The 26,363-nt window shown below is 64.7% G+C and overlaps 9 protein-coding genes across 9 annotated transcripts in view; 6 read left to right on the forward strand and 3 right to left on the reverse strand.

Moving 5' to 3' along the window:
- EMIHUDRAFT_454183 (hypothetical protein) overlaps positions 1-975 on the forward strand; it is a 3,595-nt gene extending 2,620 nt beyond the window's left edge. Inside the window, exons 3-5 of the mRNA XM_005793100.1 lie at positions 104-269; positions 414-518; positions 693-975. Coding sequence (XP_005793157.1) covers positions 104-269; positions 414-518; positions 693-852 — 431 coding nt within the window. The 3' untranslated portion in view covers positions 853-975. The remainder of the gene's footprint in view (positions 1-103; positions 270-413; positions 519-692) is intronic.
- Positions 956-3,131, reverse strand: EMIHUDRAFT_454184 (hypothetical protein). The gene has a single exon (XM_005793101.1). It carries the CDS (start codon positions 3,011-3,013, stop codon positions 1,154-1,156), a length of 1,860 nt encoding a protein of 619 aa, XP_005793158.1. The 5' UTR covers positions 3,014-3,131; the 3' UTR covers positions 956-1,153.
- A 266-nt stretch (positions 3,132-3,397) lies between these two features.
- On the forward strand, positions 3,398-4,675 carry EMIHUDRAFT_222492 (hypothetical protein; the record flags this gene model as incomplete). The annotated part of the gene is made up of 2 exons (XM_005793102.1): positions 3,398-4,114; positions 4,622-4,675. 2 exons carry the CDS (start codon positions 3,398-3,400, stop codon positions 4,673-4,675), a joined length of 771 nt encoding a protein of 256 aa, XP_005793159.1.
- A 1,096-nt stretch (positions 4,676-5,771) lies between these two features.
- EMIHUDRAFT_108401 (hypothetical protein) lies at positions 5,772-6,572 on the reverse strand (the record flags this gene model as incomplete). Its single annotated transcript, XM_005793103.1, has 1 exon — positions 5,772-6,572. The coding sequence occupies one exon, from the start codon at positions 6,570-6,572 to the stop codon at positions 5,772-5,774; it is 801 nt and encodes a 266-aa protein (XP_005793160.1).
- A 1,042-nt stretch (positions 6,573-7,614) lies between these two features.
- On the forward strand, positions 7,615-11,249 carry EMIHUDRAFT_439583 (hypothetical protein). The gene is made up of 9 exons (XM_005793104.1): positions 7,615-8,279; positions 8,388-8,447; positions 8,808-8,894; positions 8,965-9,036; positions 9,209-9,266; positions 9,339-9,376; positions 9,514-9,607; positions 9,788-9,866; positions 9,940-11,249. The coding sequence occupies exons 1-9, from the start codon at positions 7,647-7,649 to the stop codon at positions 10,199-10,201; spliced, it is 1,383 nt and encodes a 460-aa protein (XP_005793161.1). The 5' UTR covers positions 7,615-7,646; the 3' UTR covers positions 10,202-11,249.
- Positions 11,250-12,263: 1,014 nt separating this feature from the next.
- Positions 12,264-14,768, forward strand: EMIHUDRAFT_222496 (hypothetical protein; the record flags this gene model as incomplete). The annotated part of the gene is made up of 4 exons (XM_005793105.1): positions 12,264-12,684; positions 12,925-12,962; positions 14,291-14,676; positions 14,750-14,768. 4 exons carry the CDS (start codon positions 12,264-12,266, stop codon positions 14,766-14,768), a joined length of 864 nt encoding a protein of 287 aa, XP_005793162.1.
- Positions 14,769-18,466: 3,698 nt separating this feature from the next.
- On the forward strand, positions 18,467-21,030 carry Rab8 (Rab8, rab family GTPase). Its single transcript, XM_005793106.1, has 8 exons — positions 18,467-18,635; positions 18,859-18,931; positions 19,194-19,269; positions 19,630-19,707; positions 19,897-19,983; positions 20,193-20,318; positions 20,450-20,888; positions 20,914-21,030. Exons 1-7 carry the CDS (start codon positions 18,572-18,574, stop codon positions 20,579-20,581), a joined length of 636 nt encoding a protein of 211 aa, XP_005793163.1. The 5' UTR covers positions 18,467-18,571; the 3' UTR covers positions 20,582-20,888; positions 20,914-21,030.
- A 2,858-nt stretch (positions 21,031-23,888) lies between these two features.
- On the reverse strand, positions 23,889-25,599 carry EMIHUDRAFT_439589 (hypothetical protein). The gene is made up of 3 exons (XM_005793107.1): positions 25,342-25,599; positions 24,366-24,452; positions 23,889-24,270 (listed from the first exon to the last, which is right to left on the reverse strand). The coding sequence occupies exons 2-3, from the start codon at positions 24,436-24,438 to the stop codon at positions 24,101-24,103; spliced, it is 243 nt and encodes an 80-aa protein (XP_005793164.1). The 5' UTR covers positions 24,439-24,452; positions 25,342-25,599; the 3' UTR covers positions 23,889-24,100.
- A 390-nt stretch (positions 25,600-25,989) lies between these two features.
- Positions 25,990-26,363, forward strand: part of EMIHUDRAFT_439590 (hypothetical protein) — a 945-nt gene continuing 571 nt past the window's right edge. The window contains exon 1 of the mRNA XM_005793108.1: positions 25,990-26,347. Coding sequence (XP_005793165.1) covers positions 26,004-26,273 — 270 coding nt within the window. The 5' untranslated portion in view covers positions 25,990-26,003 and the 3' untranslated portion in view covers positions 26,274-26,347. The remainder of the gene's footprint in view (positions 26,348-26,363) is intronic.

Below are 26,363 nucleotides of genomic sequence, written 5' to 3' on the forward strand. Positions count from 1 at the left end.
CACCCCTCCTCGCCCATCGCCGCCTCGCGCCGCGCCTCCGCATGCTCGCGCCCCCCCCCCGCCCCCCTCCCCCTCTCAAGGAGCTTGTCGCATGCCGCCGCAGGCTCCCAGCCCGTCTTCTACTGGTCCTCGACAAAGTGCTACGCCGACCACTACTGCCGCATCTACATGGCGGCGAACCCGATCGTGTGGGGCGTCGGCCTCACCGGCCTCGCCGCGCTCCTCCTCCTCCTCCTCGGCCGCCTCTGCTCCTGCGGCGCGCGGCGGAGGTGCGCGCAGCTGCCGGACACCGCTCCACCCACCCCCTGCCGCCCCTCCCCCTGCCGCTCCTCCCCCTATCGCTCCTCCCACCGGAAGAGCCCTCACGCTGCCGCCCTCACGCTGCCGCCCTCACGCTGCCGCCCGAGGCGCAGGCTTGGCACGGCGCGAGGCGCGCCTGCCGCGGTGCGGCACGGCTGGCTGCTGCTGTGCGGCCACGCGCTGGGGTGGCTCCCCTTCGCGGCCGTCAAGCGCGTCGCGTTCCTCTACCACTACATCCCCTCCCTCCACCTCTCCCTCCTCGCCGCCGGGCTCGCCCTCGACCACCTCCTCCTTGCACACCCCGCGCCGCGCCGCGCGCCCGCTGCGGCACTGGCGACCCCCTCGCAACTCGACCTGGCCGTCGCGCTGACCATCGCCCTCGCGGCGGCGAGCTTCCTCTTCTTCCTCCCGCTCTACCTCGGCTGGCCCATCGAGCCGGCGGACTCGCGCTGGCGCGCGAAGCTGCTCGACCCGTGCCGGCCGGTGCTCGAGTGGGTGGACAGCCACGTGGTGCCAGCCCTGTTCCCCAACGTGTCGGCGGTGGAGCAGTGAGAGAGAGCGCGTCCCGCACGCGTCGCATCGCGAGCGCGCTCCCTCCCCTTCTCCGACCCGTTACGCGTCTGCATGTATCAAGTCCGTTTTGTATATATCACACAATATTTATCTATCTGTTCAGTACACGTTTAAATCCTCGGCCTCTGTGCACTGTGGAACATATTGGTCACATTGCTCGGGGGCCCTTGGCAACCATCATGTCGATATATCGCTCATCGTGCACAAATCCTCCGCAGAGGTAAACTCTCTGGAGCGTCACTCGCGCCTGGTATGCAGTGGGGCTATCAGAGAGTGGGGTTCAGAGAGTGGGGCTTTCAGAGGCCTCCGCGGGGGGCCGCCGGGCATGGGTGCCCCACTGCATGCCCAACGCGATCGTCTCGTTCGTCTCGCGGTACGCCTCTGGCCTGCCGAGCATGTCTGCCGCCGCCGCGAGGTTGGCGGGCATGCTCGCGGCGTCGGAAGTGTTCGGGCTGGCGAGCAGCGAGCGGAAGGAGAGGAGGATGGCGCGCACGCCGCCTGCGCAAGACCAGGCATCCCGATCCCGCAGCAAGTCCATGCAGACCGCGCCGCTGCATGGGTCTATGTTGGGATGGTGCGGGACGGGACGGTTCACGATGAGCTTCGGCGCCACGTTCGGCCACTCGCCGCCGCAGCAAGCTGGACAGAAGCGGAGAGTGCACCGGACCCGCCGGTCCTGCCACGGCGTCCCTTCGGGGCCCTCGACGAACGCAGTCCACGTGTGGAGGCGCGTCTCGTCCTCGGGGAAAGCGGAGACGCCGCTGCCGGCGCAATGTCTGTGAAAGTGCATGAGCTCCGCAAGGAGGGCGCGCGAGAGGTTGCTGGTGATGCACGACGGAGAGCACACGTGCACAGCCGCGGCCCTCCCCGCCGGCGCTTGCAAGAATTGGATCGCCTGCATCGCCTGGCGGAGCGGGGCGGTGCCTCTCGAGCTCAGCGAACTCCCCGCACCGGTCGAGGCCTGTAGCTCGCGCCCGTCCGCACTCGCGAGCAGCATCTCCTCCAACGCCACCGCGAGGGCGTAGAGGGAGTGGTTGGAGCGCGACCGGTTTGGGCCGTGCAAGAAGCCGCGCGCCAGGCGGAGCAGGCCGGCGCCGAGGCCGCAGGGACTGGGCGAGATGCGCAGCAGCCGGCAGAGCGGCGCCTCCTCGACGAGCGCACCGCCGGTAGACGCCTCCTCCTCCGCCTCCGCGGCCTCCGCCTCTGCGGCCTCAGCGTTGTCCCTGCCCGTGTACGCGCTCCAGGGGACGGCGGCACGCGATTGGAGCAGCTGCAGCGCCGAGTGCACAAGCGCGCGGCCCGTGATGCGCGCGCGAAGCCGTGACGCCGCAGAAGCGGTGCCGCTCTCTGCGAGAGGCTCCAGCGCGGCTGTGACCTCCTGACGCAAGGCGGCGGCCAGCTCCCCGCGCTGGAGCGTGCCGCACGCGCGGTGGAGTGCCAGCGTCATCGCCCGCCCCACCACCACCCCCTCGGCCGGGATGGGGCGGGCCCACTCGACAGTCCTAGGCTTGAACCCGCGCAAACGCTGGCGCGGCAAGCCCAAGACGGAGAAGCTCCCGGTAACTGGTTCGTCAGCCTGCGCAGCCTGCGCGGTCCAGTCGCGTATCGCCGCCGCGAGCTCGTCTCGATCCCGAGCGAAGTCTGCCGGCGCGCCATCAAACCGCTGCAGCCGCGCTTGCACAGCAAGGGTGCATCCGATGTGCTCGGCGAGGTGGAGGATGGCGTGACGCACCGCGATGATTTGCCGGAGCGAGCCGCCCGTCATCGACACCGCGCACAGAATGCGAGGCAGTCGCACGGCAAACTTCACCGCGTCCTCAAAGGCAGGCTTCTGAACGGCCCACTCGACGAGGCTGTACTCTTTCGGCGTGCGCCGCAGAGCGTCCCACCGTGGCAGCCCCGCCAGCTGGCATGCGTGCCCAAACGCGAGGGATGGCTCATCGTACGCCGCGGCAACGATCCAGTTGACGTTCACCTCCTCGCTCTCGATGCGGCACAAAACCGTGCGGATGTGGCGGAGGGCGGGCGCACGGGTTGTTTTGGCCACGAGGACGAGCCTGCGCGCAGCAGCGAGCGAGGCAAGCGCGACGAACTCGCCAACGTCCTCCTCGATGATGGACGTGAGAGAGGGCGACGCCATAACGTGGGTGCACGAGGCCCGTGAGGGGCTTCGGCACCCGGTCCAGACGATGAGCGAGTAGGCAGAATGGCGCGGTCCGCGAGGAGCGCGCGCGGCGGTCCGGTCCCACGCAAGTCGGCGAGGCCCGGCGAGGCCCGCAAGTAGTGTCGGAATTCTTTTTGTTCGACTCTGTGAGTGAAGTGTCAGTCCCGTGCCTAGTGTCGAGCGAGGGAGTTTTGTTCTAAAATCCTTTTTGTCGTTTGGTTCATCTCCGCCCGCGTCTCCTGCCACCCAAAAGAGAAAAGTGGCCGCTTGCATTCTAAACAGCGCTACTTCTGATTGATATTCCCGCACCCTCCCGCATGGATGGTGATACCCGTCGACTCAACAGTGGTAGGCTCTACCATGCGCTTCATTCCGTGGTCTGTGGTGGGCAATCCGGCCCTCCTCCAGCTGCCCCCTCCTCCTCCGGGGATGCAACCGTCGTGGGCCCAGATTCCGCAGTGGGTCGCCATCAGTGCGCTGCTCCCCTTCAGTGAGCCCGAGCCCGCTGTGGCCGCCCACTTTGACAGGCTCAGCGTCTTGCGGCTGGCCGTATCGGCCGCGGCTTGGCGCCGCATCCTCGGTGCCTTGTCCGACCTCGGCGTTTTCGGCACGGTGCACGTGGATGAGGATGCGTTCCGTACGGTGTGCATCCAGGCTCTGCACTCCCGCCAAATCCCGGTGCCCGAGCTCTATCTGCAGTGGGGCGATTTGGGGCACTCTGAGGCTATCGTGCCCTTGGGACCAGCGCCATCTGCAGAAGCGAAGGCCGTCGACTTCTTGCAGTACGCGACGGTCGGGGCTCTTTGCGACCCTACGGCCGACGTCCCGTTCGCAGCCCTGTCTGACATGACCCGCTGCTTGGGGCCCGTCTTCACGGCGGCGGCGCGCGTCGATCCCATGGGGAGCGCCGTCGTGGGGGCTGCATCGCTCGCCGCCGCCGCTGGTCACATTACTCCACGAGCGAGCGATGGGCATCCTGCCCTGCTCTCTCGGCATGTGATCAGCATGCTGAAGACTACCCGCTCGAGTTTCCCGGCCTGCCTGAGGACCAACTCCTTTCAGAACTACTCTGCGGAGGTTCCCCCCCCCCGGCGCGCAGCGCCGGGAGGCGCGCAGCGCCGAACCCACAAAACCCCCTCGCAGCGTTCCCGGAGTTCGGAGATTAAAAGAAACACAATTTCGTGGCAATTTTTCGGTGCTCCCCGCACCCCTAACGCGCGCGCGCAGCGCGCGCTAGTGATGCCGCAGGCACCCCTAAGCGGCACGCAGCGCCGGCGCACCCCTAAAACGCGCGCGCAGCGCGCCAGGCGCCGCAGGCGCCCCTACGGCGGCGCGCAGCGCCACTGCACCCCAAAAACGCGCGCGCAGCGCGCGCTAGCGGCGCGCAGCGCCGCCGCAGGCGGCGGACAGCAGGTGCGCGAAATTAAACGCCATTTTCGGTTCCGCGGTTTTGCCACTAACATCGAAATCCGGTACAAATCGACTTAGCCGAAACAGCTGACAGACAGACAGAGAGTACACAAGTTCAAACGAGGGTTGCGCCGGTCGCCGCCGCGCACCCACCCGAGCTAGATGGCCCCATAGGACGCCCTCTCCCTCTGGGCTCGGCTCTGGACGCCTCCAGGGCAGCATGGGTAGGCCGGAACCGCGCCACGGTTACGCCGAGGCCGCGCAGCAGAACCGACGGCGATCGTGGCGACGGTGTCTCGACGCTGCACCGGCGCGAGAGGCGGCCATAAGGGCGCCGGCGATGGCAGCGCCGGCCGTGAGGAAGGCGGCCGCGGCCCTGGCGGCTCAGCGAGCTCGGTGGAGCGAGCAGTAACAGCTGAGAGACTGGAGAGTCCGCGTGTGACCTTGTCGCGATGCAAGTGCCAAAAAGCGTTGTTTGCGGCTATTGCTCAAAATTTCGGGAGAGAAGGCCTACATATTATGAGTGCATGCATCCGTTCGGCGCATGAGAGCTGCGGGACGAGACGTATCACGGTCGACCGAACGTCTCGTGGAGCAGCAGGTTGAAGTTGTTGCGCTTGACAAAGATCGCGTCGTGGTAGAAACCGCGATGCGCCTTGACGTAGCCGTGGCCCCGTTCTTGTGGTCGAAGGGTTGGCCGGGCTGCCCGCGCGCCTTGCAGCCCATGTTTAGGCGGCGGGCCTTCTCCTCGGTGTTGCCTAAGGCGTAGGAGTGGCCAACGGAGGCGGGCGTGCCGCCGCTCGAGGCGTTGCCAACGCCCGCCGAGGAGGTCTTGAGGAGGGGCGTCCAGAGCTTGACTTCATTCACCTCATCGCATCCTCCCGGGCCAACGTGGGGTTCCGCGAGGTCGACCTTGTACCCCTCGTTGTACTGCCGGGTGAGCTCTGGTTTCTCCTTGTCGCCGTGCACGACCGGCGCGTGTGTTTTGTTGTTTTGCACTGACCACTGTGAGAGATGCACACTGGGATAGGGTCCCAACTTTGTTTGACGTTAGGTCGCGTTCAAATGCCCGGAAATGCCGTTACAGTGGTGTCCGGCCGGCGCGATCACCGACCTGTGACGCTCCGCAGAGAAGCCTGATGAGGTGCTGGTGGTTTCGCTTTGCAGGGCTGGCCGCCTACGGCCCAAGCGCTCTGAGCAAGGTTTGGGAAGCGAATCTCCCCCATTTAGATCTTCAGATATTTTGACTGACGACCGAAAATGGGCAAACACGGGGTGATTTTGGTAAATATACTTTCGCTGCAGCTGGTACCTTCGTTCAGCCTCAGATGCGAATGCTCTGGATCACCTCGCATAGGAGCTCTTTGTCGAGCGACGCAAAATTCCCGCTCGCCTGAACCGACCCGAAATTGAGCACGATGTAGCGGACGCAGAAGGCGCGGAGCCCGGGCGCATCATGCGCATTGGCCGCGCTGAGAAACGCGCAGACCGAGCTTGCCGTGACGCGGCGGGTGATTGAATCTTGCGCCAACGACTGCAGCCGCGGCAGCTCCCACATCATCGAGAGGCGCAGCACTTCCACGGCGTGCTCGTCGTCGACCTCCAGGCGGTCGGTATGCAGGAACAGCAGCACGGCGCGCACCGACTCAAAGCTATCTTCGGTGAGCGTGATCTCATCGCTGGTGGATTCGCTGAAGCCCGAGGCGAGCATGGTTCTGAAGTGGGCACACCGAGTGGTGAGCAGCCCGCGCAGCGTGTACAAGGTCTTGCCCTCGACGACGATCTTGAAGTCCGCGGCGTCTTCGTTGCTCATCAGCCCCTCGAGGTCCGCCTGGAGCGTCGACAGCGGGATCTCCACTGACGACTCGATGCGCACTCGAAACGAGCGCAGCCGCTTATTGTTGATGTCAGTCAGCACGACCAAACCTCTTCCGTCGGAGGTGATGCGTCCAGTAGAACCATTGTGGAAGCGCGCGTCCGTGCCTACCATGTCCTTGTAGCCCGAAGAATTGTGTGCCCCTGCAATGGTCGTCACGTGATGTGTCGGGGACACGCAGCGGACTGTGTGAGGCTCGACAACATAGAGCCAGCCGTCGACGCACACGACATCGGTAGGACTGCACATTGCGGCGGCAGTCCCCTGGGCATCCACCACACGAGACTGACCGTCGCCAGCAATGGTAGTCGTTTCCCATCGCCGCCCCTCATCTCCGGGTCGCACCTTGCGGATCCGGTGGTTGTTTCTGTCGGCCACGTAGAGATTATTGTCCGCATCGACGCATATGCCGTGTGGACAGTTGAACCGCGCACTGCCTCCGACTCCATCGACATGCCCGGCCTCGCGGCTGCCACACACTGTCACAACTTCGCCTCGCTGCAGGGCTACCTTGCGAATGCAATTGGCGTCGACCACGAGCAAGTCGTCGTTGCCATCCACCACGAGTGCACGTATCTCCGAAAAGCCTGCAGACTCGCCAGAAGCGTCGTTGCCTCCAGGCCCACCGCCTGCAATGAATGACACTTCGCCAGTGTTGAAGTCGACTCGATGGATCTTGTTGGAAGCAGCCACGAAGAGATATCCAAGTCGATTGCAGGCCATGGCCTGTGGCGGCGCAGGCAGCCCACAGAGCACATCGACCATCTGAGATTCGAAGTCGAGGAAGCGGATTTGGGGATTGGATGCGTGGGAAAAACCAACGTATATTCGGCTACAATCGGGGCTGTACGCAACACCTCCATTGCACGTAATCATGGTAGAGTAGAAGCTTTGGCGAGGCTCGATTTCACTACCACCACCCGCCAAAGTCGAGATGAATGCCGGCGAGCCCGAAACGCTAACGACGTTGCTGCCACGCGCGATACAGCGAAGGGACGCAAGGCGCGCGATCGTCCCTCTCACATTTCATTCACTCACGTTCACCTTTCGCAATAGGGTAGGCAGGTAGGGCCCCGTCCGGAGTGCCCCGCCATAATTCTCTTAAAGAAAGAAAGAAAACAGACAACCCAGGGAGGGATGGGAGGACGGCACGCCGCCACCACACAGGGATTTTAAGGAGAGGGGTGTGGTGCGCTAGCCGTCGCCCACCCTTGGGCGTCTGCTTCTTCCTATCTCTCTTCGCAGCCCGTCGCCGCTTTTCGAAGTCTTTCTTTCGCACACGCGGCTCACCTGCTTGCACACACTCAACAACCTTGAACACACATGCTCCGCCCCACCCGCGCCTCTCCTCGGCTCGCCGGGCTCAAGCCGGCCCGGTCGCAGTCGCCGTCGCGTGCCGGCGGCTCCACGCCCGCCACCTCGTCGACGAAGCCCGCACGCAAGGCTGGCGGCAAGCCCCAGCCAGAGTACGAGTTTGGCGGCCCAGCCGGCGCGGCGGGCGTGATGCTGCTCCTGCCGCTGGTCATCGGCTTCCTGTACGCGGGGTGCGGCAAGCACGGGTGCATACGCCTGCCCGAGGACGCGCTCGACGTGCTCGCCGCCGCACCGCTCGCTCCGCTGTGGGACTGGACGGCTGCGGCGGTGGTGGCTGGGTGGACGGCGCTGCACTTCCTGCTGTACGTCGCGCTGCCGGGGCCGCGGGTGGAGGGCGTCGTGCTCGCGGACGGCTCGCGCCTCAAGTACCCGATGAACGGCCACCTCGCCTTTTGGCTCTCGCTCGCCGGCTTTTGGCACGGGCTGCCGCTGCTCGGCTGCAAGCAGTCGTGGGTGTACGACGCGTACCTCCCGCTCGCGACGGCGGCGTGCGCGCTGTCGGTCGCCCTCTCCGTCTGGTCGCACGCCCTCTCCTACCTCCCGAACACACCCCTCGCCGAGGGAGGCCAGACGGGCAACCCGGTCCGAGCAGAGCCTCCGCCCCGCCTCGGATCCACCTCGGATCCACCTCGGCCAAACCTCGGCAGCACCTCGGCCGCACCACGCCAGCACCACGCCAGCACCTCGCAGGTGTACGACTTCTTCATCGGGCGGCCGCTCAACCCGCGGATCGGGTCGCTCGACCTCAAGGCGCGCACACACCTCGCCCACACCTCGCACACACCTCACACACTCGCACACACTTCGCACACACCTCGCACACACCTCGCCCACACCTCGCCCACACCTCACACACTCGCACACACCCCTCGCACACACCTCGCCCACACCTCGCCCACACCTCGCCCACACCTCACACACTCGCACACACCCCTCGCACACACCTCGCCCACACCTCGCCCACACCTCGCCCACACCTCGCCCACACCTCCCACACACCTCCCACACCCCTCGCACACACCTCGCCCACACCTCGCCCACACCTCCCACACACCTCGCCCGCACCTCGCTCGCACCTCCCACACCTCGGCTCGCCTACGTGCCTCCCAGGCGTGCTGCGAGCTGCGGCCGGGGCTGGTCGGGTGGGCGGTCCTCAACTTGGGGCTGGCGGCGAAGCAGCACGAGCAGCAGGGCGAGGTGTCTTGGTCGATGGCTGATTATACAACGAGCCAGAGGTTGCTAATGAACTCGTAATCAACTAGGCGAGGTGTCTTGGTCGATGGTCGCCGTGGTTGGGGGGCAGCTCCTGTACGTGTGGGACGCGCTCTACAACGAGCAGGCCAGCTCTCGAGATTGGCCGGAGATTGGCCGGAGATTGGCCGGAGATTGGCCGGGCGAGATGACTCGCTCTTAGAACCTAGCAGCGTGATCTCGCGTGATCTCGCGTGATCTCGCGTGATCTCGCGTGGCCTCACCCTCAGCGATGAGTGTGACTCTGATGTGACTCGCAGGCGATCCTCACCACCATGGACATCACCACTGACGGCTTCGGCTTCATGCTTGCCTTTGGCGAGCCCCGCGCGGCCTGCCACCTCCCTCCACCTCCCCTCCTTCAGCCGTCGCCGGGGAATGGCCCCTCAGGCGACCTCGCTTGGGTCCCCTTCACCTACTCGCTCCAGGCGCGAGATATGGGGAGATATGGGGAGATATGGGGAGATAGAGCTGGGTCCCCTTCACCTACTCGCTCCAGGCGCGCAGCCTCGTCGGCCCCTCGCCCGTCCGATGAATCAGCCGCCCACCCCCATCCATCCACCAGGCGCGCATCCTGGTGGACCACGACCCTCGCCTCCCCGCGCCGGCCGTCGCCGCCATCGCCGCCCTCGGCGCGCTCGGCTACGTCGTCTTCCGCGGCGAGCTGAGACGGAGCCGAGATGCGAGATTGCACGAGATTTGCCAAAGCACGACTTCCGAGCCGGACTGAAGGGGGCGGGGGGGGGGGGGGGCATGGGGGAGGGAGAGGCGAGCTCTGAGATCGTCCGAGATCGTCCGAGGCGCGCGCAGAAGAGTTTCAGAGCTGCTGACAATGACAGGCGCCAACTCGCAGAAGGACGCCTTCCGACGCGACCCGTCCGACCCTGCCGTCTCGCACCTGCAGTGGATGCAGACCAAGCGCGGCCCCGAGCCGCTCGTCCCGGCGGCTGCGAGGCCCGTTCTCGGACCGCCGCCTTCTCGCCGCTGATAGGCGCGGCACCAAGCTGCTCGTCTCGGGCTGGTGGGGCGCAGCGCGAAAGATCAATTACACCGGCGACTGGCTGATGGGCCTCTCGTGGTCGCTCGCCTGCGGCGCCGCCTCGCCGGTGGCCTACTTCTACCCAGTCTACTTTGCGGTCCTGCTCGTCCACCGCGCGCTGCGAGACGACCACTTCTGCGCCACCAAGTACGGCGCCGATTGGGAGGCGTACAAGCGGCGCGTCCCGTTCGTCTTTGTGCCAGGCATCCTCTGAGTAGTCCTCGGAGGATCCCGCCGAGGCGCGACCGCCGGCGAGGCATGCTGTATGCCCGGCGCGGCAGAGGGCAGAGCCCGTGCCGCCGGGTCATATCCTCATATCCGAGGCAGACGCCGCGCACAATCATTCGCGTTCCGATGACCGATGTGAGGACGCTCAGCATAGGAGATCAGTAATTACGCGGGTACCCAGCGTCACGCTCGAGCGCTACAACGCATTACGATTACGCGTGCTGTGGCCTTGCTAGGAGCTCGCGCTCAGCGGCGCCTTTGCACTTGAACTCTTGAGAAGACTCTCTTACATATGTATAAAAGTGAAATCGACGATCGCATGCGAAGCGTTGCGCGACTCCTAGCGTTATGCGAGGGGGGGCGCCGCGCTGCACACAGACACACATCACAAACTCAGGACACAGGAGCGCATGGGACGGTGCAGGGCTCGCTCTCCTCTCGCTCTCCGCTGCCACACATATGCATGTCACATGTGCAGCACCATGGACGTGCCGTTCGTACCTCTACCTGCCCTGCGCATACTCGATGATCCCGGATCCTAGATCCAATACATTAGCTTCCGCCACTCTCGGGCCTCTAAATTAACTTCGGTGCCAGCGCGCCAGCCAGCGCTGCCCTCGGTGTGCCAGCTCAGACGGTAGTGCCCGTCTTCGTCAACTTTACTTGATCCATAGTCGCAGCCGAGGACGTCTGCAGTGCACAGCGTGACGGCGGCGACGCGGGAGAAGCCAAAGGACCCCCCGTCCTCCTCCTCGTCTTCAATGTAATTGTACCAAAAGGCCCCGTTCTCCTCGTGCGTCTCATTCTCGCTGCTCGTCCGTCGCAGCACCTCGTCGCGCCGCCCGCACGCACCGAGCGCGATGGTGCCGTCGGGTGCCCTCGCTCCAACAAAGATGTGCGTCGCCTCCGCCGGCACGCTCTCGATTTTCATAAGAGTCGTTACGTGGGAGTACGGCTCATCGATGTGCTGCTTCCATCCGGTGAGAAAGGCATTTGGAATCGACCGATGCACGCCATGAGACATGCGCGGCCGAGTGCGCGGGCTCGAGGCAGACGCAGCTGCGGAGGCGGTAGGCCGCAGCGCCTGGTGGCGGTACGCCTCGTAGAGCAGCTCCTTGCCGCCCTCGTACGCGGTCAGCACGCCCTCGACGCGGTCGGCGAGGAAGGTTGGCTCCATCAGCGGGTAGCGCACGAGAGAGAACAGCTCGAGCTTCTGGGCGGCGGCGAGGGGCGGCGAGCACTTGGAGAGCCAGCCATCGAGCGCCTCGAAGACGACATCCTCGCCGGCCATGAGCGCGTCGCTACACAGCAGAGTCTTGAGCATGTCGAGCGAGAGGCGGTGAAAGTCGGGCTGCTGCGAGAGCGTCTTGAAAAGGTGCTCCGCCATCTTTTCGCACGCCGCGCGGACTGCGTCAAGCTCCGGCCGGCCAATCGAGACTGCCACCGCCCAGGAGGCGATGCACGATTCGAGCGTGAGTGTGGACGCGAGAGACTCGGCGCCCAGCGCCAGGAGCGAGGGGACCTCGAGGCGGCTGGCGGCCATCATCACGCCGGCAAGCGTCTCGGGCTTCGCCTCGAGCCGCAGGGTGTACAGGAAGCGGAGGACGGCGCGCATATCGTCGGCGGCGATCTCGCTGATAGTCACCACGTCCTCGGCGCTCTCGCGCATCGCGCTGGAGAAGAGCGCCTTGAAGTAGTCGGAGCCGGCGGCGAGCACGAGCCGATGGGCTTCAAAGCGCTCGCCGCTGTCGACTTGGATGGTGACGTCGCAGAAGCGGCCCTGCTCCCACAGCGCGGTAAAAGAGGCGTCCCGTGCCGCGAGGTGGCCAGCGGCGGCGCCGCCCGCGGCGGCCTCGGTGCGCGCGCGCTTCTTGGACATGGAGGCTGGACTCGCGACACGGGGTAACCTGTCGTCAAGACTTGCCTCCCGCTTCCCGCGCCGCCGCGCTCACAGGGCACGCGGGCTTTTCTTTTTCAATGTCTTCTAAGTTATTTTTTCTGCCAAACAGCCGGACCAGCTCACTCCCGCTGTTCAGAGTTGTCCATCGATGCGCCCATCTCTAATTCTAATTTTAGCCTGCCCGAGCCACGCCTTCCCGCGGCTCGTCGCGAGTGGAGACGCAAAGGACGACGACCACCGCATCTGCGCCGACAAGGACGAGAACTGCGCCGGCTGGGCTGCAACGGGTGAGTGTGAGGCAAACCCGAGCTTCATGCTGGCCAGCTGCGCGGACTCGTGCACACACTGCAGGCAGGGCCGACCTGGCGAGATGCGCTCGCGCGAGGAGCGGCTCAAGCGGAGAGACAATGCGTGCGACGACCTCGACGATGACTGCGAGGCGAGGGCCGCGGCCGGCGCGTGCCACGACGGCTCCGACGGTCTGGTGCGCTGCCCGTCCTCGTGCCGAGTGTGCAGATTCAAGCGAGTGGTTGGCGAGGCGTTTGATTGCGGCTCCTTCTCGTCCCAGGGTGCGCAGCTATCGACACACTCGTGTCGTGGTAGCGGCTAGCGCCTGTAGCGGACTTCGGTGCGAGGCGAGGGTGCACTTCTCCCGCGGATGGACCGTTGGCGCGTGACTAGGCGCGTGTGAGGCGAGGCGGAGGCGCTGCGCCCGCCCACCCGACACTCCCCCCGCGGTGACGCGGCCGGAGGAGGGAGGGCAGACGATCGACGCGACGATGCGGCGCATCCTTCGCGACTTTCCGCAGGCAGCGCTCGCCGGCCCGCCCTGTGTGTGGAGGAGGAGGTCTGCCTCACCCTGCCGGCTCACCCTGCCCGGCTTGTGCTAACCCCGCAGTACGCGCCGCGAGCTGTGTCGCGGCCGGGCGGGCCGCACGGCGAGGGCGCCCCCTGGGTGATGTCGCTCTCCAACTTTGTGAGCGACGAGGAGGCGGAGGCAGACTCGGGCGGCTGAGCGAGCGAGCCGTCACGCACGGAGCTTTCCCCTCAGCCCTAAAGTGCCGCCCCGCAGGCCTTTATCGCCGGCTGCTCGAGCCACTTCTCGCGCTCGCTCGCAGGTGGTGCGGCGAGGCCGCGGCGATTGCCGTCGCCTCGGCTGCGGACGGCTCTCTGGTTGGTTCACTCAGGCGACGAGCTCTCCCCGGTGCGCACGAGCTCGCAGTGCTGGTGCTCGAACAACGCGTGCGAGCGCAGCCCGCTGACGCAGGCCGTGGCGCACCGGATCGCAAACCTGACGATGGCGAGACGGAGCCGAGAGGGAGTTGTGCCCGAGAGGAGCGGAGAGGGGCCGAGAGGAGCCGAGAGGGGTCGAGAGGAGCCGAGAGGGGCCGAGAGGAGCCGAGAGGAGCCGAGAGGGGCCGAGAGGAGCCGAGAGGGGTCGAGAGGAGCCGAGAGGGGCCGAGAGGAGCCGAGAGGAGCCGAGAGGAGCCGAGAGGAGCCGAGAGGAGCCGAGAGGGGCCGAGAGGAGCCGAGAGGGGCCGAGAGGAGCCGAGAGGGGCCGAGAGGAGCCGAGAGGGGCCGAGAGGAGCCGAGAGGGGCCGAGAGGGGTCGAGAGGAGCCGAGAGGGGCCGAGAGGAGCCGAGAGGAGCCGAGAGGAGCCGAGAGGAGCCGAGAGGAGCCGAGAGGAGCCGAGAGGAGCCGAGAGGGGCCGAGAGGAGCCGAGAGGGGCCGAGAGGAGCCGAGAGGGGCCGAGAGGAGCCGAGAGGGGCCGAGAGGAGCCGAGAGGGGCCGAGAGGGGTCGAGAGGAGCCGAGAGGGGCCGAGAGGAGCCGAGAGGAGCCGAGAGGAGCCGAGAGGGGCCGAGAGGAGCCGAGAGGAGCCGAGAGGAGCCGAGAGGAGCCGAGAGGAGCCGAGAGGGGCCGAGAGGAGCCGAGAGGGGCCGAGAGGAGCCGAGAGGAGCCGAGAGGGGCCGAGAGGAGCCGAGATGAGCCGAGGAGAGCCGGGGTCGCAGACGATGACGGACCTCGCACGACCAGCGCTACCGAGGCGCTCGACGACACGCCCACGACACGCCCACGACACGCCCACGAGCCACGACACGCCCACGACACGCCCACGACACGCCCACGACACGCCCACGACACGCCCACGACACTTGGAGGCGGGATTGGCGTAGGTGCCGCACGAGCGCTACTTTGAGCCCTTCCAAATCCTGCGGTACGAGCCGGGCCAGTTCTACCGCGTGCACCACGACCAGAACTGCGGCCTCTTCACACCACAGGGCGCGCGAGTGTACACCTTCTTCATGTATCTGTCGACGCCCGAGCGCGGCGGCGGGACGCGCTTCGCCGACATCGACGAGACCGTGCCCGCCGTCAAGGGCTCCGCGGTGCTGTGGCCGTCGGTGCGGAACGACGACCCTGACGAGGACGAGCCGAGGACCCACCACGAGGGGCTGCCGCCCGACGTCGGCGTCAAGTACGCCGCAAACGTGTGGGTACACAACTACGACTACCGGACGCCTTCGGCGAATGGTTGCCCCTTTTGCTATAAGAACACGAGGTGAGATGTCCGTGGTTTCTGGGTGAACTGTAAAAGGACTTCTATTTTTCGTGGACCGCATGCCGCTAGGCAGAACGAAAAAAATTCTGTAATTTTTCACGGTCACGCTCAACCCTCCCAGGCACTAGGCTGGCACTCTAGGGCACGCGGACGCGCGCGAAACTAAGAGAGAATTGGCTGTGACGAATCAGCGTAAGCGCTAAGCCTAAGCGCTTCTTCCAAGAGCGCCTGAAAGCGCCACCGGGAGGAGCGCGGGGAGCGGCGCCCTCGGCCGCGCAGGTGGCGCAGCAAGAGAGGGCGGCGCGCGGGAGCAATCGTACCAAGTGCAAGTCGGCCATGAAGTCGGCCGAGACGCGCGAGAGCTCCGCCGGCGCGAAAATGCGATATCATCAGCGCTTGGTACTTGCTCCTTATCCCGACAACGCAAGCCGTTCGAACATGAGGATCTGCATCCAAGTCGCTTTCTCGACACGGCTCTCGGCCGCAAAGGTGAGGCAGGTGAGCTGCACTCTCGAGGTCTTCAGCCCACTGCTTCGTGGCGTGAGCGCTCCCTGCGGTGAAGATATCTTCACCTATAACGAGGATTGAAGGGGCGGAGGTTGGATGAGCGGAACACGTGGGTCATGAGGTGCAAGAGTGAGTGGCAATTCCGCCTTGAACACGTAAGGGAACGAAGCCCCTCTTCGCGGCTTAGCGTCGGGGATGTCAAGAATCTGCAGTCGGTCGTCGAGAACAAACTCGGCCACAGGACGGTCCAGCCGGCTGAGGCCAAAGATCGCGAGGGTGCCAGCGCGCAGCACCTGAGTAGAGAGCGCGATCGCTTAGTGGCGGACTCGCGTGCGAGCAGCAGGTGTGCGCAGGAAGCTGCCACGATGCGCTTGGCGCTCTTAGCCAGCGAGCCCGACGACGATTTTACCTTTCGCAACGGGGCGAGAGACGATGGGGAGGTGGGGGGGGGGGGGGGGGAGTTACGACTTTGGTGTGCGTACCTGTAGGAGGCCCTGCAGGCTCTGCAGGCTCCTCCCACCGAGCAACTCTCCAAGCTGCAAGCTGGTGTCCTCGCGGGGGTCGATGGGCTCATTGCTAGGCGCGGTCTGCGCGTTGTTAACGACCTCACTTACTCCATCGCTGCCAGCCTCGACGGCTCCGACGTTGACTCCGACGCGGCCCCCGCCACAGCCGCCGATGCCTTCATCGCTACTGCCCGCGCCGCTACATTCGCCACCTTGATTGCTCATTGCGTTCCCTTTGGCCGGCGTTGGCGGGGCGTCCGACTGAGCGCTCAGACTCGCACCACTTACTCGCAGTGGCGGTCCATGTGGGGCATGCGCACTCGTGGGTTGCCACCCCTCTCCGTGCGATAGGCGCCGAGCCAGGACCAAGTCCGCAGCCTCGAGGTTAGCTCTCAGGTCGGCCGCCTGTGGGGCGCAAGGTAGGCGAAGCAAACGTGTCTCCACGTCATGAGCTAGGCAGGAGGACCCCAGTGGGCGCGGCTACCTGTGAGGCACACTCCTTGACGTCCGCGGTGATGAAGGCGGAGAATGCAAAATATAGAGACTTGAGTTGGCCTTCGAGGTCCTCAACTCTGGCATCGCTGAGATCATAGCGGATGGACGCGGCGGCCAGCTTCTCGCGCAATGCAGCTACCTCTGCCGCCGATGCTTCTGCGTGGGCCGCAGCCGCGAGGCTGCCGTCGCCGCAAGCGCCGTCAGCCTCTTCAAGCTTCTTGAGAGTGCTTTGCTGCAATTTTCGCATGCTCTCGACCTCTGACAGAGCTGATGATGCGGTCACCTCCGCCTGGGCGGCTCGGTGCTCAGCAGCCTGGATAGCCAGCTCCGCACTGCCGCCCATCGACCTCGATCGGTTCTCGAGTCCCGACTCCAAATGCAGCTCGAGTTCAGCCACACGTGCCCTGAGCTCACCAGAAGCTTCGGTGCTGCATGCTTCCCTCAGGGCCGCCGCAAGTTGCGCCACGGAGAGCCCGCCTCTCATCTCGAGCGCAATCCTGAGCTGACGTTCTAGCCGCTCCTTTTGCAGCTGGAGGTGTGCGGCTTGTTGCCGGTGGTGCCGAAGCTGGGCGCTCAGCGCGGTGAGCCCGCTTGCCGGCTGGGGCACGCTGTCTTGCATGGCTCTTGTGTGCAAGCGGACGCGAGTTGTTGTTCGCCCGCCGCGAGTGCAAACTCGATAAAGCCTTCTTCTTCTTCAAATTGGGTTGCGGTGACAGATGCCCCCCCCCCCTTCAGGTTTTCGCAGTTTTCCCGTGCCTAGTCGTAAAGAAAGAAAACAAGGGGCGGGATGGAGGACGGCACGCCGCCACCATATACCCGTATATTAAAATGAACTCCATATACCCATATACGGAATTTAAGGAGAGGCGTGTTGCGTAGGAAGCCGCCGGATATAACTGGGGCCCCGGACGTAAGTGGGGCGGGCCGGCGGGCCCCGGCCGGGTCAAAAGTGGCCGCTCCCGGGCCGCCGAGCGTGCTTTTGCCGGGCCGGTTTTCTCCTCGCCGGGCCCGCCTCGCGCAAAACGGGCCCGGCAAACCCTCCCGTCCGGGTCCGGCTGTGAGTGAGCGGGCCGGCCTATGTGCCGCAGACGGGCCCGGGCAGGACGGTTTGCCGGGCCGGTTTTCTCCTCGCCGGGCCCGCCTCGCTCCTCGACCTGCTGGTTTGGGCGCATCGGCCCGGGAGTGGCAAGCCGGGCCCGGCAAAGCGCGCGGGCCGGGCCCGGCACGGGTCCGAGCCGGGCCCGGCAGGGGCCCGAGCCGGGCCCGGCCTGGGCCGGCGCCCCACTTTGCAAATCGACCCGTTTCCCATCCAATATCTCCCACTCGGCCGCGGAGGCCCCAACTGAGAGCGGGGCCCGGGGGAGGGGGTCCCTACTGGTCGTGCCCACCCCTCGCACGACCCCGGGCGACAGCAGGGGACCCCGCAGCAGCAAACCCGCCCCACTTACATCCGGCGCTTCAAGGAAAGAAAGAAAGAAAGAAAACAGACAACCCAAGGGAGGGATGGGAGGACGGTACGGCGCTTCAAGGTTGGAGCGCTTGAACTGCGGAAATTAGAAAGAAAACAGACAACCCAAGGGAGGGATGGGAGGACGGCACGCCGCCACCACATAGGGATTTTATGAAGAGGGGTGTGGTGCGCTAGCCGTCGCCCACCCTTGGGCGTCCGCCTCTTCCTATCTCTCTTCGCAGTCTCTCGCCGACTCTCGCTGCAACCTTCATGCCACCCCGCGGTCGTCCCACTCTCGTCGTTCCCTCCCTTGTCACTTCCTCCTCTGTCGCGTCATTCTCTTCTGCCTCGTCCTGCGGCGCCGCCGCCTGCCGGTCCCTTGTTCTCGCGGCTTCTTTCGCCTTTCGGCGCAACTCAAACAACAGGGCTCCAGGCCCCAAATTACGTGTGAGTGTTAGAGTTGTTTGGTATTGCTAAAAATCTCTCGCAACTCCGTCCTCCCTTGCTGCGTATCCTGGCCCCTCAAGTCTATCGAGCTCTCCTCGCGCAAGGACGAGTCTTCTGATGCCCACTGCGATCATTTGCCACCCAGTCATGTCGTTGCTCAGGTCCACTCTCTCTTCGAACACTTGTACCTCTACGGATGATGCCGGCGCTGGGGTCCCCTTCGGATGCGTCGTGACATCTGACAACTGGATTTCCACTGGTTCGTCCTCCTCGAAGTCATCTTCTCCGGCTTCCTTCCGCTCGGCTCTACATTCTTTGTCTGCTGTGAGACATCGTCTGCTAAATTCTTTATGCTAAAATTCTTTTTCTCAAACCCAAGAGAGAAGGACGCCGCTGGGAGAGAGCCGCCCGACTCCAGAAGCTAGCGCCGACGGCTGCGGGAGGCTCGATCGGGTAGCGCGGTATCGGGGCACAACGTGCTGCCCTCTGCATGGCGCGACCAGCAGATAAACAGTACGACGTGCTCATCAAACTCCTTTTGATTGGGGATTCCGGTGCGCATGGATCCGCATCCGTGCCCACCGGCCGCAAGGAGCCCACGTCTCACTGGAGCCGCCACAGCGTCCCGTCGGAGTCTTTCCATGACGACCTCCGTCCTCTCCACCCTTGTCTGGGGCCGTCCACTGTCCGCGCCCGGCGGCTGCGCACTGGAGACACGAGAGGAAGATCTCTGCTGCATGCCCGAAAGGCCGCCTGTCCCGTCCGCCGCCTGCGCAGGCGTGGGGAAGAGCTCGATTCTGGTGCGGTTTGCCGACGACTCCTTCTCGCAATCCTTCATCGCCACGATTGGGCGCGTGTGGCCGAGCAGTAGAGACCGCACCCGCACATAGCTGCTAGAGCTGCCACACAGACAGACGGCTGTCGGCGGGTCGGCGGCGCGCCACAGAAGCAGAGAGGCGCCCGGGTGGCGCGGCGCCGCTCTGTGCCAGCTGTTGGGGCCACCTGCATCGCAGATGTTTAGCCTGGTCTTGTCCTCGCGCTTGGCTGGTCTCTGCGCGCTCCACGCCTCACGCCGCTTCACCCGTCGCCACGCCTCGCGCCGCTCGCCGCAGGATCGACTTTAAGATCCGGAGCGTGGAGCTGGACGGCAAGCGAGTCAAACTGCAGATCTGGGACACGGCGGGGCAGGCGCGTCTCGCCCTCTCTCTCCTCTCTCCTCCCCCCTTCCCCTCCTCCCCCTCTCCGCCTCCGTCGTGCAAGCCGCCCCCCTTGCTGCCGCCTGCTACCCGCCTCCACCAGCTACCCGCCTCCACCAGCTACCCGCCCCTCCACCAGCGGAGCCACCCTCCCCGACCCGGTCTCCGCGCGCCCCCGCCGCCACTCTGCCCGAGCCCCTCTCGCGCTCCCCCCCTTACCCCCCCCCCCCCACCACGCCCTACCCCCCGCGCCCTCCCCCCCGCCCCTCACGCTGCCCCCCACCCCCCCGCCCCTCCCCCTGCCCCCACCCCCCCGCCCCTCACCCTGCCCCCACCCCCCCCGCCCGGCCAGGAGCGGTTCAAGACCATCACGACCGCCTACTACCGCGGCGCCATGGGCATCCTCCTCGTCTACGACGTCACCAACGAGGAGCCCCTCCCCGCACCCGCACCCTCCCCGCACCCGCACCGCCCCCTCCCCGCACCCGCACCGCCCCCGCACCCGCACCGCCCCCGCACCGCCCCATCGACACGCAACAGGCCCCTCCGGAGTCACACTCCATTGTCGGCGTCAGCGTCGGCGTCGGCGTCGGCGTCAGTGTCGTAGTCCGTGTTGTAGGACTCCTTCTCCAACATCTCCTCGTGGATGAGGGCCATCGAGCAGCACGCCTCCGACTCGGTCAACAAAGTGCTCCTCGGCAACAAGGCGAGAGGACGCGCAGACTGCTGCACCACAGACAGAGCAGAGAGACAGGGCAGAGAGGCGGCAGAGAGGCGGCAGAGAGGCGGCACGGAGATGTAGCCGAGGCGAACGCACACCTCGGCAAAAAGGAGGCGTCGCCCCCCCCCCCCCCCAGGCAGGCACCCCCCCCCCCCCCCATTCTCCCCCCCCCCTTCTCCCCCCCCCCGCGGCAGGCGGACACGAGTGGTCCGCTCGTCAGCCAGCGCCGCGTCTCGGCCGAGAGGGGGCAGAGGCTCGCGGGAGAGTACGGGCTGCAGTTCTTTGAGGTTTCGGCAAAGAGCAACGTCAACATCGAGCAGGCCGCTCCCCTCAAACCCGCACCCTCCCCCCTCCTCCCCCCCCACCCCCCAACCCTCCCTCCCCCGCGCACCCCTCCCCTCGGCAAGCCTCTCAGCAACGCGCTTCCGACATCACGCCCTCCCTGTTCCAGGCCTTCTTCACGATCGCGCGCGACATCCACGCGCGACTGCAGAACACCTCTGCCGCAGCAGCCGCGGGCGCTTCCGTCCGGTTGGGGGAGGGCAGCGCCAAACCCGGCGGCGCTAAGGCGGGCTGCTGTTGAGGCTGCTGTTGACAGCGACGCCTCGCCCGTTACTGGCTGGCGGCCGTGGCGGCTCGCCCATTGCCCGTTGAGGCAGGGGGCGAGGCTCTCGAGGAAGCCTCCGTTCACCCACTTTTGAGTGTACACAGTCTCTGCGCAGGCGGACCGACCTTGGGTCAGCGTGCAGGTCTCGGTCAGATGACAGACCATCCGATAATGGCTCAATTGTGTAGACATCGCCGTAACCCCCATATGTGAAGTACGCAGATTCCACAATTATTTCGGGGCGATCTCAGGTGTAGACAACACACAGCATCAACGACATCAGGATCAGCCTAGCCCTAGCGCCTAGGCCATGGCATGGCCCGGGCGTTGCGCGAAAATAGAGCAGTCATCTCCAGGAGAGATGGGGCACCGCGCGAACACAGAGGCACAGTACGCACCCCGTAAATAATAAATAAATAAACAAAGAGTTGGACAAATACCAAATTCCAAATCGCAAACATAGAAACCCAAACACAGGCGGCGACGTGGCATACGAGCTCATAGGAGAAGGAGGCGGGCACAACTTCCAAGGACGCACGAGCGAGCGAGACAGCAGCCATGACGATGATGATTCAGCGCGTGAACGCCAACTCGCCGGCACAGGCCGTGAAGAGCCGCGCACGCGGGCCGACGATTACGCAGCTGCGTGCCAAGCAGGCCGCTCTTGTGGCCGCATCCGAGCTCGCGGCTTCGAGTGATGCCGAGGCGAGTGTGGTAAGGCACTCGCCCGTTGACGAAGCCAAGCGGTGGGCAAGCGGCAAAGGCCGCAAAGTGGGCTTCGCAAAAGCACGTGCCACCTTCCGTGGCGGCGGCACGGGAATCGCGGCGACGGCGGCGAAGCACGACTCGCTCATCAAGAAGGCCCGCTGGCGCGGTACCGAGCAAATAATAAATAAAAACGGTCAACTCTGAGACGAGATAGGATTTAGGGACATGTGTCCCCGCCCTGCACGATCTTGGTGTGAGGGATGTGCGCACCCCGTCCCGCTCACAGGGCGTTGAATTTTCTGGTTGAGTGGCCGAAAAATCTTTTGTTTGTGTTTGGTGCCCAGAGCCTCTGGCTGGCAGACGCAGAGCGTGATCAAATGATTGCTTCTCTCGTTCAGCCCGCGCTCGTCTTCGGAGCGGCGGCGTCACGTCGGCCTCGGAGCGGCGGCGGCGTCGGAACGGCGGCGCGGCCTGAAGCCACGTTGGCAGACCAGATGCTGCACCTCATCGGAAAGTGGAGCCTCGACGACGACGTCTCCAAGCCATTCATCACGGACGACGTGCGAGACGCGTGCCTCGTGCCGATCGAGCTGGAATGGCTCAACGACAAGATTTGCTTGATGGAGGAATGCCCCGTGGAACGCCCGGAGGCGATGGCCGCTGCGTGGGAGCGCGTCAAGTTCCAAGGAGAGGGCTGTGTCACCGTCAATGGACTCGCAGCTGAAATCCGGAGCCATTCGTCGTGAGCTTCACTTATACCGATCTCAAATAGTAACAGTACGTGCATAGTGCCAAAATACTGTACCACACAAAGTCAAAGATCGCATGCGGCGGGGACTTGACACTTGTTCCTGTTAAAGCCTTACCCCCATCTCGCGTCTTCTAGTAGGGCCGGTGTCCGTTTTATGTATTTATTCGTACCACACAAAAGTTCAAAAGATTGAGCGCCGAGTTCAATAAAAAAGAAAGCGTGACTCTCGTATCGCAATACTGTGATGTGTCATGTGTGGCGCTCCGGGAGGGTGGAGGGGTGGAGGGTGGAGGGGTGGAGGGGTGGTTGAGCCCTCTAGCTCTATCGATATAGCCCTACCCCTCCCGCCGTTTTAGGGCCTCCCCACCCGCTATGTGCTGAATCACCGGCACCAGCCCGCCGTCACAGATCTTTCCGCATCACGCCGGCAGCCCTTCCCTCACCGGTAGGATACGCGTGGGACCAGTAGAGAGGGTAGAACTCTTGCAAGCGCGCCTCGAGACAAGTGTCGACAAACAGCTCATTCGGCAGGGGGGCTCGTCGACGGGTCAACCAGGAGGCGCTTCGTCTCGAGAGACATGGGCGCGATGCCCCAGATCTCTGGGAGCACGCCGCGGGCGGCCTTCTTGTCGATCGCATCGAAGAAGAGGTCGAGGTGTACGTGCCTCGCCTGTTCTGCGAGAGAGGGAAACTTGACAGCCTTGGCAGCCAGGACGGACACCGCAAAGTCGGCGCCAAGGGTGATCCGGATCGACTCCGCCGAGGCATTGCCAATCTTCTTGACCGTGTCCCGCTGTGCGGCCACGCTGAGCCCGTCCACGGTGGCATTTCCGAGGCTCCCCATCGTGCGGCCCGCGATGGACACGTTCAGCAGGTGGAGCGAGCTATCGACGGGCATCGCGGGGGCCAAGGGCGCCGCCCGGTTCAGATTGACGCTGACTGCCGTCTTGCTCGCGCGGACGACACGCATAGAGTGGATCCAGTCGCCCACCTTTTGGTCGGCGCCAGGCGTTGGACCGGCGGTCGCGAGAATTTCGACGTCGCCTTGCGCAAAGAGCTTGACCTCTTGGCCCGCCGGAAGCCAGTAGCGCGTCTCTACGCCCTCGAATCGTGTCAGGGGGTCGCCGCCCCCGAAGGGGTTGGGCGGGGGCACCAGCATGCAGGGGCCGTTTGCCTCTGGTGGGCAGCCGGTCTGGCAGCCGCACAAATCGATCGGTGCCTCACCGCACTCACAGCCAGCAATGAAAGAGCAGCTGCAAACCTCAAGGCTCACTGGGCAATCCATCTCACAGGCTGGCATCGCGGGGCAGAGCTTCGCGCAGCCAGTAGCTTCCTCGTAGAACTTTAACTCGCCGTTGCACATATAGGGCGCCCAGGTGTCACAGGACGCCCCAAGGATGATCTGAGCCATGGTCGCCGGGACGAGGGCAACACTCATGCTGCTGGTGTGCGTCCGCGCCGGATTGGATTGACTCGATAATTGCGCGAATTCGCCGCGGGCACCGCAAAATCTTTTACCAGAACGGCGGCGGCGGCGGGGCGTGCGCGTCTCGAGGAGGTCGAGAGATTCTCGAGGTTGATATCCTTTGGCCGCGTTGGGTAGCGAGGATTGGTGTGACGCGGTCCACATTATTTTGGACAAAAACACAAAATCTCTCTCTATTTTGCTTTTTGGTGTTTTCTGACAGCCGACCGTCACGATCACACACACAGAGTTGCCCCTTCTCCGACGGCCCCGGCTACCTAGCTAGTAGCCAATTCCCGGGTTGGACCGTCTGTCCGTGGGGGGGAGGGATTCGAGCCCCGGAGGCGGAGCGGGAGGGTTGATACTCGGGCACGACCTGCTCCTCTATCTCGCGCAAACAAAATACCTGGACCGAGTGGCACACTAATACACAGACAGGGAAGGCAACGTAAAAACTTCACTACGCGCGGGAACGCGTGTCCTCGGAGAGACAATGTGGAGGGCCACCGCGTCACAAGCACGCGACGAGACTAACCACCCGGCAAAACGCGCTTTCGCGCCCGGAGCGCAGCTACTCCGGCATGGTCGAGCCCGAGGCGCGCCTCTTCATGTCTGCCGCGAGGTTGCCATTCAGCTTTGCATGTGCCGTGCCGCTCTTGCGGGCGGTCATAGCCTTGGAGTACTTCCAATAGTCGGCGACCCCCTCGGCCCGGGTCTGCAGCGCACCCGCAGACACTGATCCTGTGGCGCGGGTGGAAGATGGTGCGGCAGAGTGTGACAAAAGAGAGGCCGTAAACCACCAGGCCTCCCATCGGGCCCCAGAGTGCGTAACTCACCCGTGCGGCCGGGATGCGACTTGGTTGTGCCCGTGGTGCAGAGCATGGCGGCCGCAGTCGAAGAGACGCCCATCAGGGTCTCGGCATCTGCGCAGGGGTGACGGGTGACTGAGGGCAGCATGTGCGGCGAGGGCAGTGCGCTTCCCGAGGTTGCACCGCTGGTGATCTTTGAGCAGTACTCCTGGACTGTCAGACCCGCCGCATCGAGCTTGTCCAGGAGGCAGGGCTCACCCGTGTTTGGGTTGGTGGATGGCCGCCGGGCCACAGGGCCGTTGATGTAGCCTGTGCGGGAGGCAGGAGAGAGGTGGGAGGGCCAGCGGAGGGGCAGCGGGAAACGGCCGATAGATACTCGAGTAGAGACGCTGGTAGCTCGAATTGCCAGTCGCTTCGAGAGAGAGAGATTTTTAGAAGCCAACAAGAAATGTGTACGTGTTCGCTTCGATGGGCTGCATGACAAGCAAACGAGAGGAGGAACTTCTGAATACGTCCATGGCAGAGTTCCAGCCAGCCAGCTCTCCCATGGCGGTCGATTCCCTCTTTCTTTCGACGTGGCAAAAACGGACGATTACCTTTCCAGCGTTAGCGACTCGCTCACGGCCCCGTGAGAAGGATCAATTTCCCCGCTTGGGCGACACAGATGCCAGCCACAAGCGGGGCCGCCCCGAGGAATTCCTGATTCCGCGTCGACGTCGGCTTAGGCAGGGGCGGCGCCGACTGACCGCGCCCTTATTAGTTAGGCGGCGAGAATGCCAGGTAGTGATGAAGTATTCAAGGGTGCAGCACCGCGTCTCGGTGATCGCCGATCGTGCGCCATTGTGGTAACTGTGCGTTGTGTCGTTGGTGTACGTTGGAGTATTACGTGTGTGGGAGCATGAACCTGTAGAGTGCGTACGGGGGCTCCCACTATCCTCTCCCTCTAATGCCTGATTACATACCGTCCGTGAGGCAGCATGTATGACCACCACAGCCTCGCACCCCCCCCGCCAGCGGCACACAAAATATGCGGCGATGACCGTATCCTTTGAGCTTGTGTACAGCCACGCCCTCCACGCGCGGCGGAGATGGCAGATGCGCCGCACGCGCACGTCAGCTCGCGAGTCCTGTCGGCTCGTGGGGCTCGACGTTCACGATCCTCATCCAGTCGCATCGCGAACCGCGCGGCCGCGGCGAGTCGCAAACCCGCAACCGTCGTGTACTGCTACTGGCTGGCTGGTGTAGTTTCTGTGAGCTCGCTACGCCCACTGCCGCTCATCGCCAACTGGCACATCCCGCTGCAGAACTTTCCGCAGGTAGACCTATGGGGGCTTGTTCTATTGTGTGTTACCTTTCTTTCTTCTGGTGACCTCCAGCTATAGTCACTCACTTGAGTGAGCACTGGCCGAGCGCTCAAGCGCAGTAGCCATGGATGGCAGTAGCCGGTTGGTCTCATGCCTCAGCGTGTGTCGGCCCTCAACGGAGGAATTGACGCGCGGTCCATGTACCATACCCCCAAGAGTTGGAACCCTCGCCTTGCCGTTGCCCCTTGCCCTCTGCGCACGCCGTTTCCAGTTCCACCATCTCGGCCACATTTTCAGAAAAGAAATTCTGCAAAGGGGTGTGAACGGAGAGAGCAAACTCCTGGCAGCTCCCACAGCCGAAATGTGCGCCAGCTGCCCGCTCACCTGTGTCACGCCGCCGCGCACGCACCTTGCTATGTGCTCGCGCGAGCTCCCGCCCGAACCTCCAGCTCGGCGTCCCACTGCTTGGGAGCCGATCGCTTTTCCTCGGCGCTCGCGTCGAGCCGAGCTCTCGGCACTCTACGGCGGGCGTCGCTGTGCGGGGCGCCCGTTTCCTGCTGGCCCGAGCGGAAAGCTCCACGCGCCCGCGCGAGCTCCCGGCCGAGCCTCCAGCTCGGCGTCGCACTGCTGAGGAGCAATTTGTCGTCCGTCGGTGCTCTCGAGGAGCCGAGCTCCTTGGCCTGCGGCCGGCGACGCTGCAGGACGGCGCGCGCGCACCGGG

The sequence above is a fragment of the Emiliania huxleyi genome (genome assembly GCF_000372725.1).
Source record: "Emiliania huxleyi CCMP1516 unplaced genomic scaffold EMIHUscaffold_103, whole genome shotgun sequence".
In the NCBI taxonomy this organism is placed as follows: domain Eukaryota; phylum Haptophyta; order Isochrysidales; family Noelaerhabdaceae; genus Emiliania; species Emiliania huxleyi.

What these genes read in the sequence shown, in the direction of transcription:
- EMIHUDRAFT_439583 (XM_005793104.1), top strand. Translation starts at nt 7,647, where the DNA reads ATGCTCCGCCCCACCCGCGCCTCTCCTCGGCTCGCCGGGCTCAAGCCG. An exon ending in TCGGGTCGCTCGACCTCAAG is followed by an intron (nt 8,448 to 8,807) that starts GCGCGCACACAC and finishes CGTGCCTCCCAG; the next exon opens with GCGTGCTGCGAGCTGCGGCC. An exon ending in CGGCTTCATGCTTGCCTTTG is followed by an intron (nt 9,267 to 9,338) that starts GCGAGCCCCGCG and finishes ATGGCCCCTCAG; the next exon opens with GCGACCTCGCTTGGGTCCCC.
- EMIHUDRAFT_454184 (XM_005793101.1), bottom strand. Translation starts at nt 3,013, where the DNA reads ATGGCGTCGCCCTCTCTCACGTCCATCATCGAGGAGGACGTTGGCGAG.
- EMIHUDRAFT_439589 (XM_005793107.1), bottom strand. Translation starts at nt 24,438, where the DNA reads ATGGGCGTCTCTTCGACTGCGGCCGCCATGCTCTGCACCACGGGCACA. An exon ending in GTCGCATCCCGGCCGCACGG is followed by an intron (nt 24,271 to 24,365) that starts GTGAGTTACGCA and finishes CCCGCGCCACAG; the next exon opens with GATCAGTGTCTGCGGGTGCG.
- Rab8 (XM_005793106.1), top strand. Translation starts at nt 18,572, where the DNA reads ATGGCGCGACCAGCAGATAAACAGTACGACGTGCTCATCAAACTCCTT. An exon ending in CCTTTTGATTGGGGATTCCG is followed by an intron (nt 18,636 to 18,858) that starts GTGCGCATGGAT and finishes CCGCCTGCGCAG; the next exon opens with GCGTGGGGAAGAGCTCGATT. An exon ending in AAGTGCTCCTCGGCAACAAG is followed by an intron (nt 19,984 to 20,192) that starts GCGAGAGGACGC and finishes CCCCCGCGGCAG; the next exon opens with GCGGACACGAGTGGTCCGCT.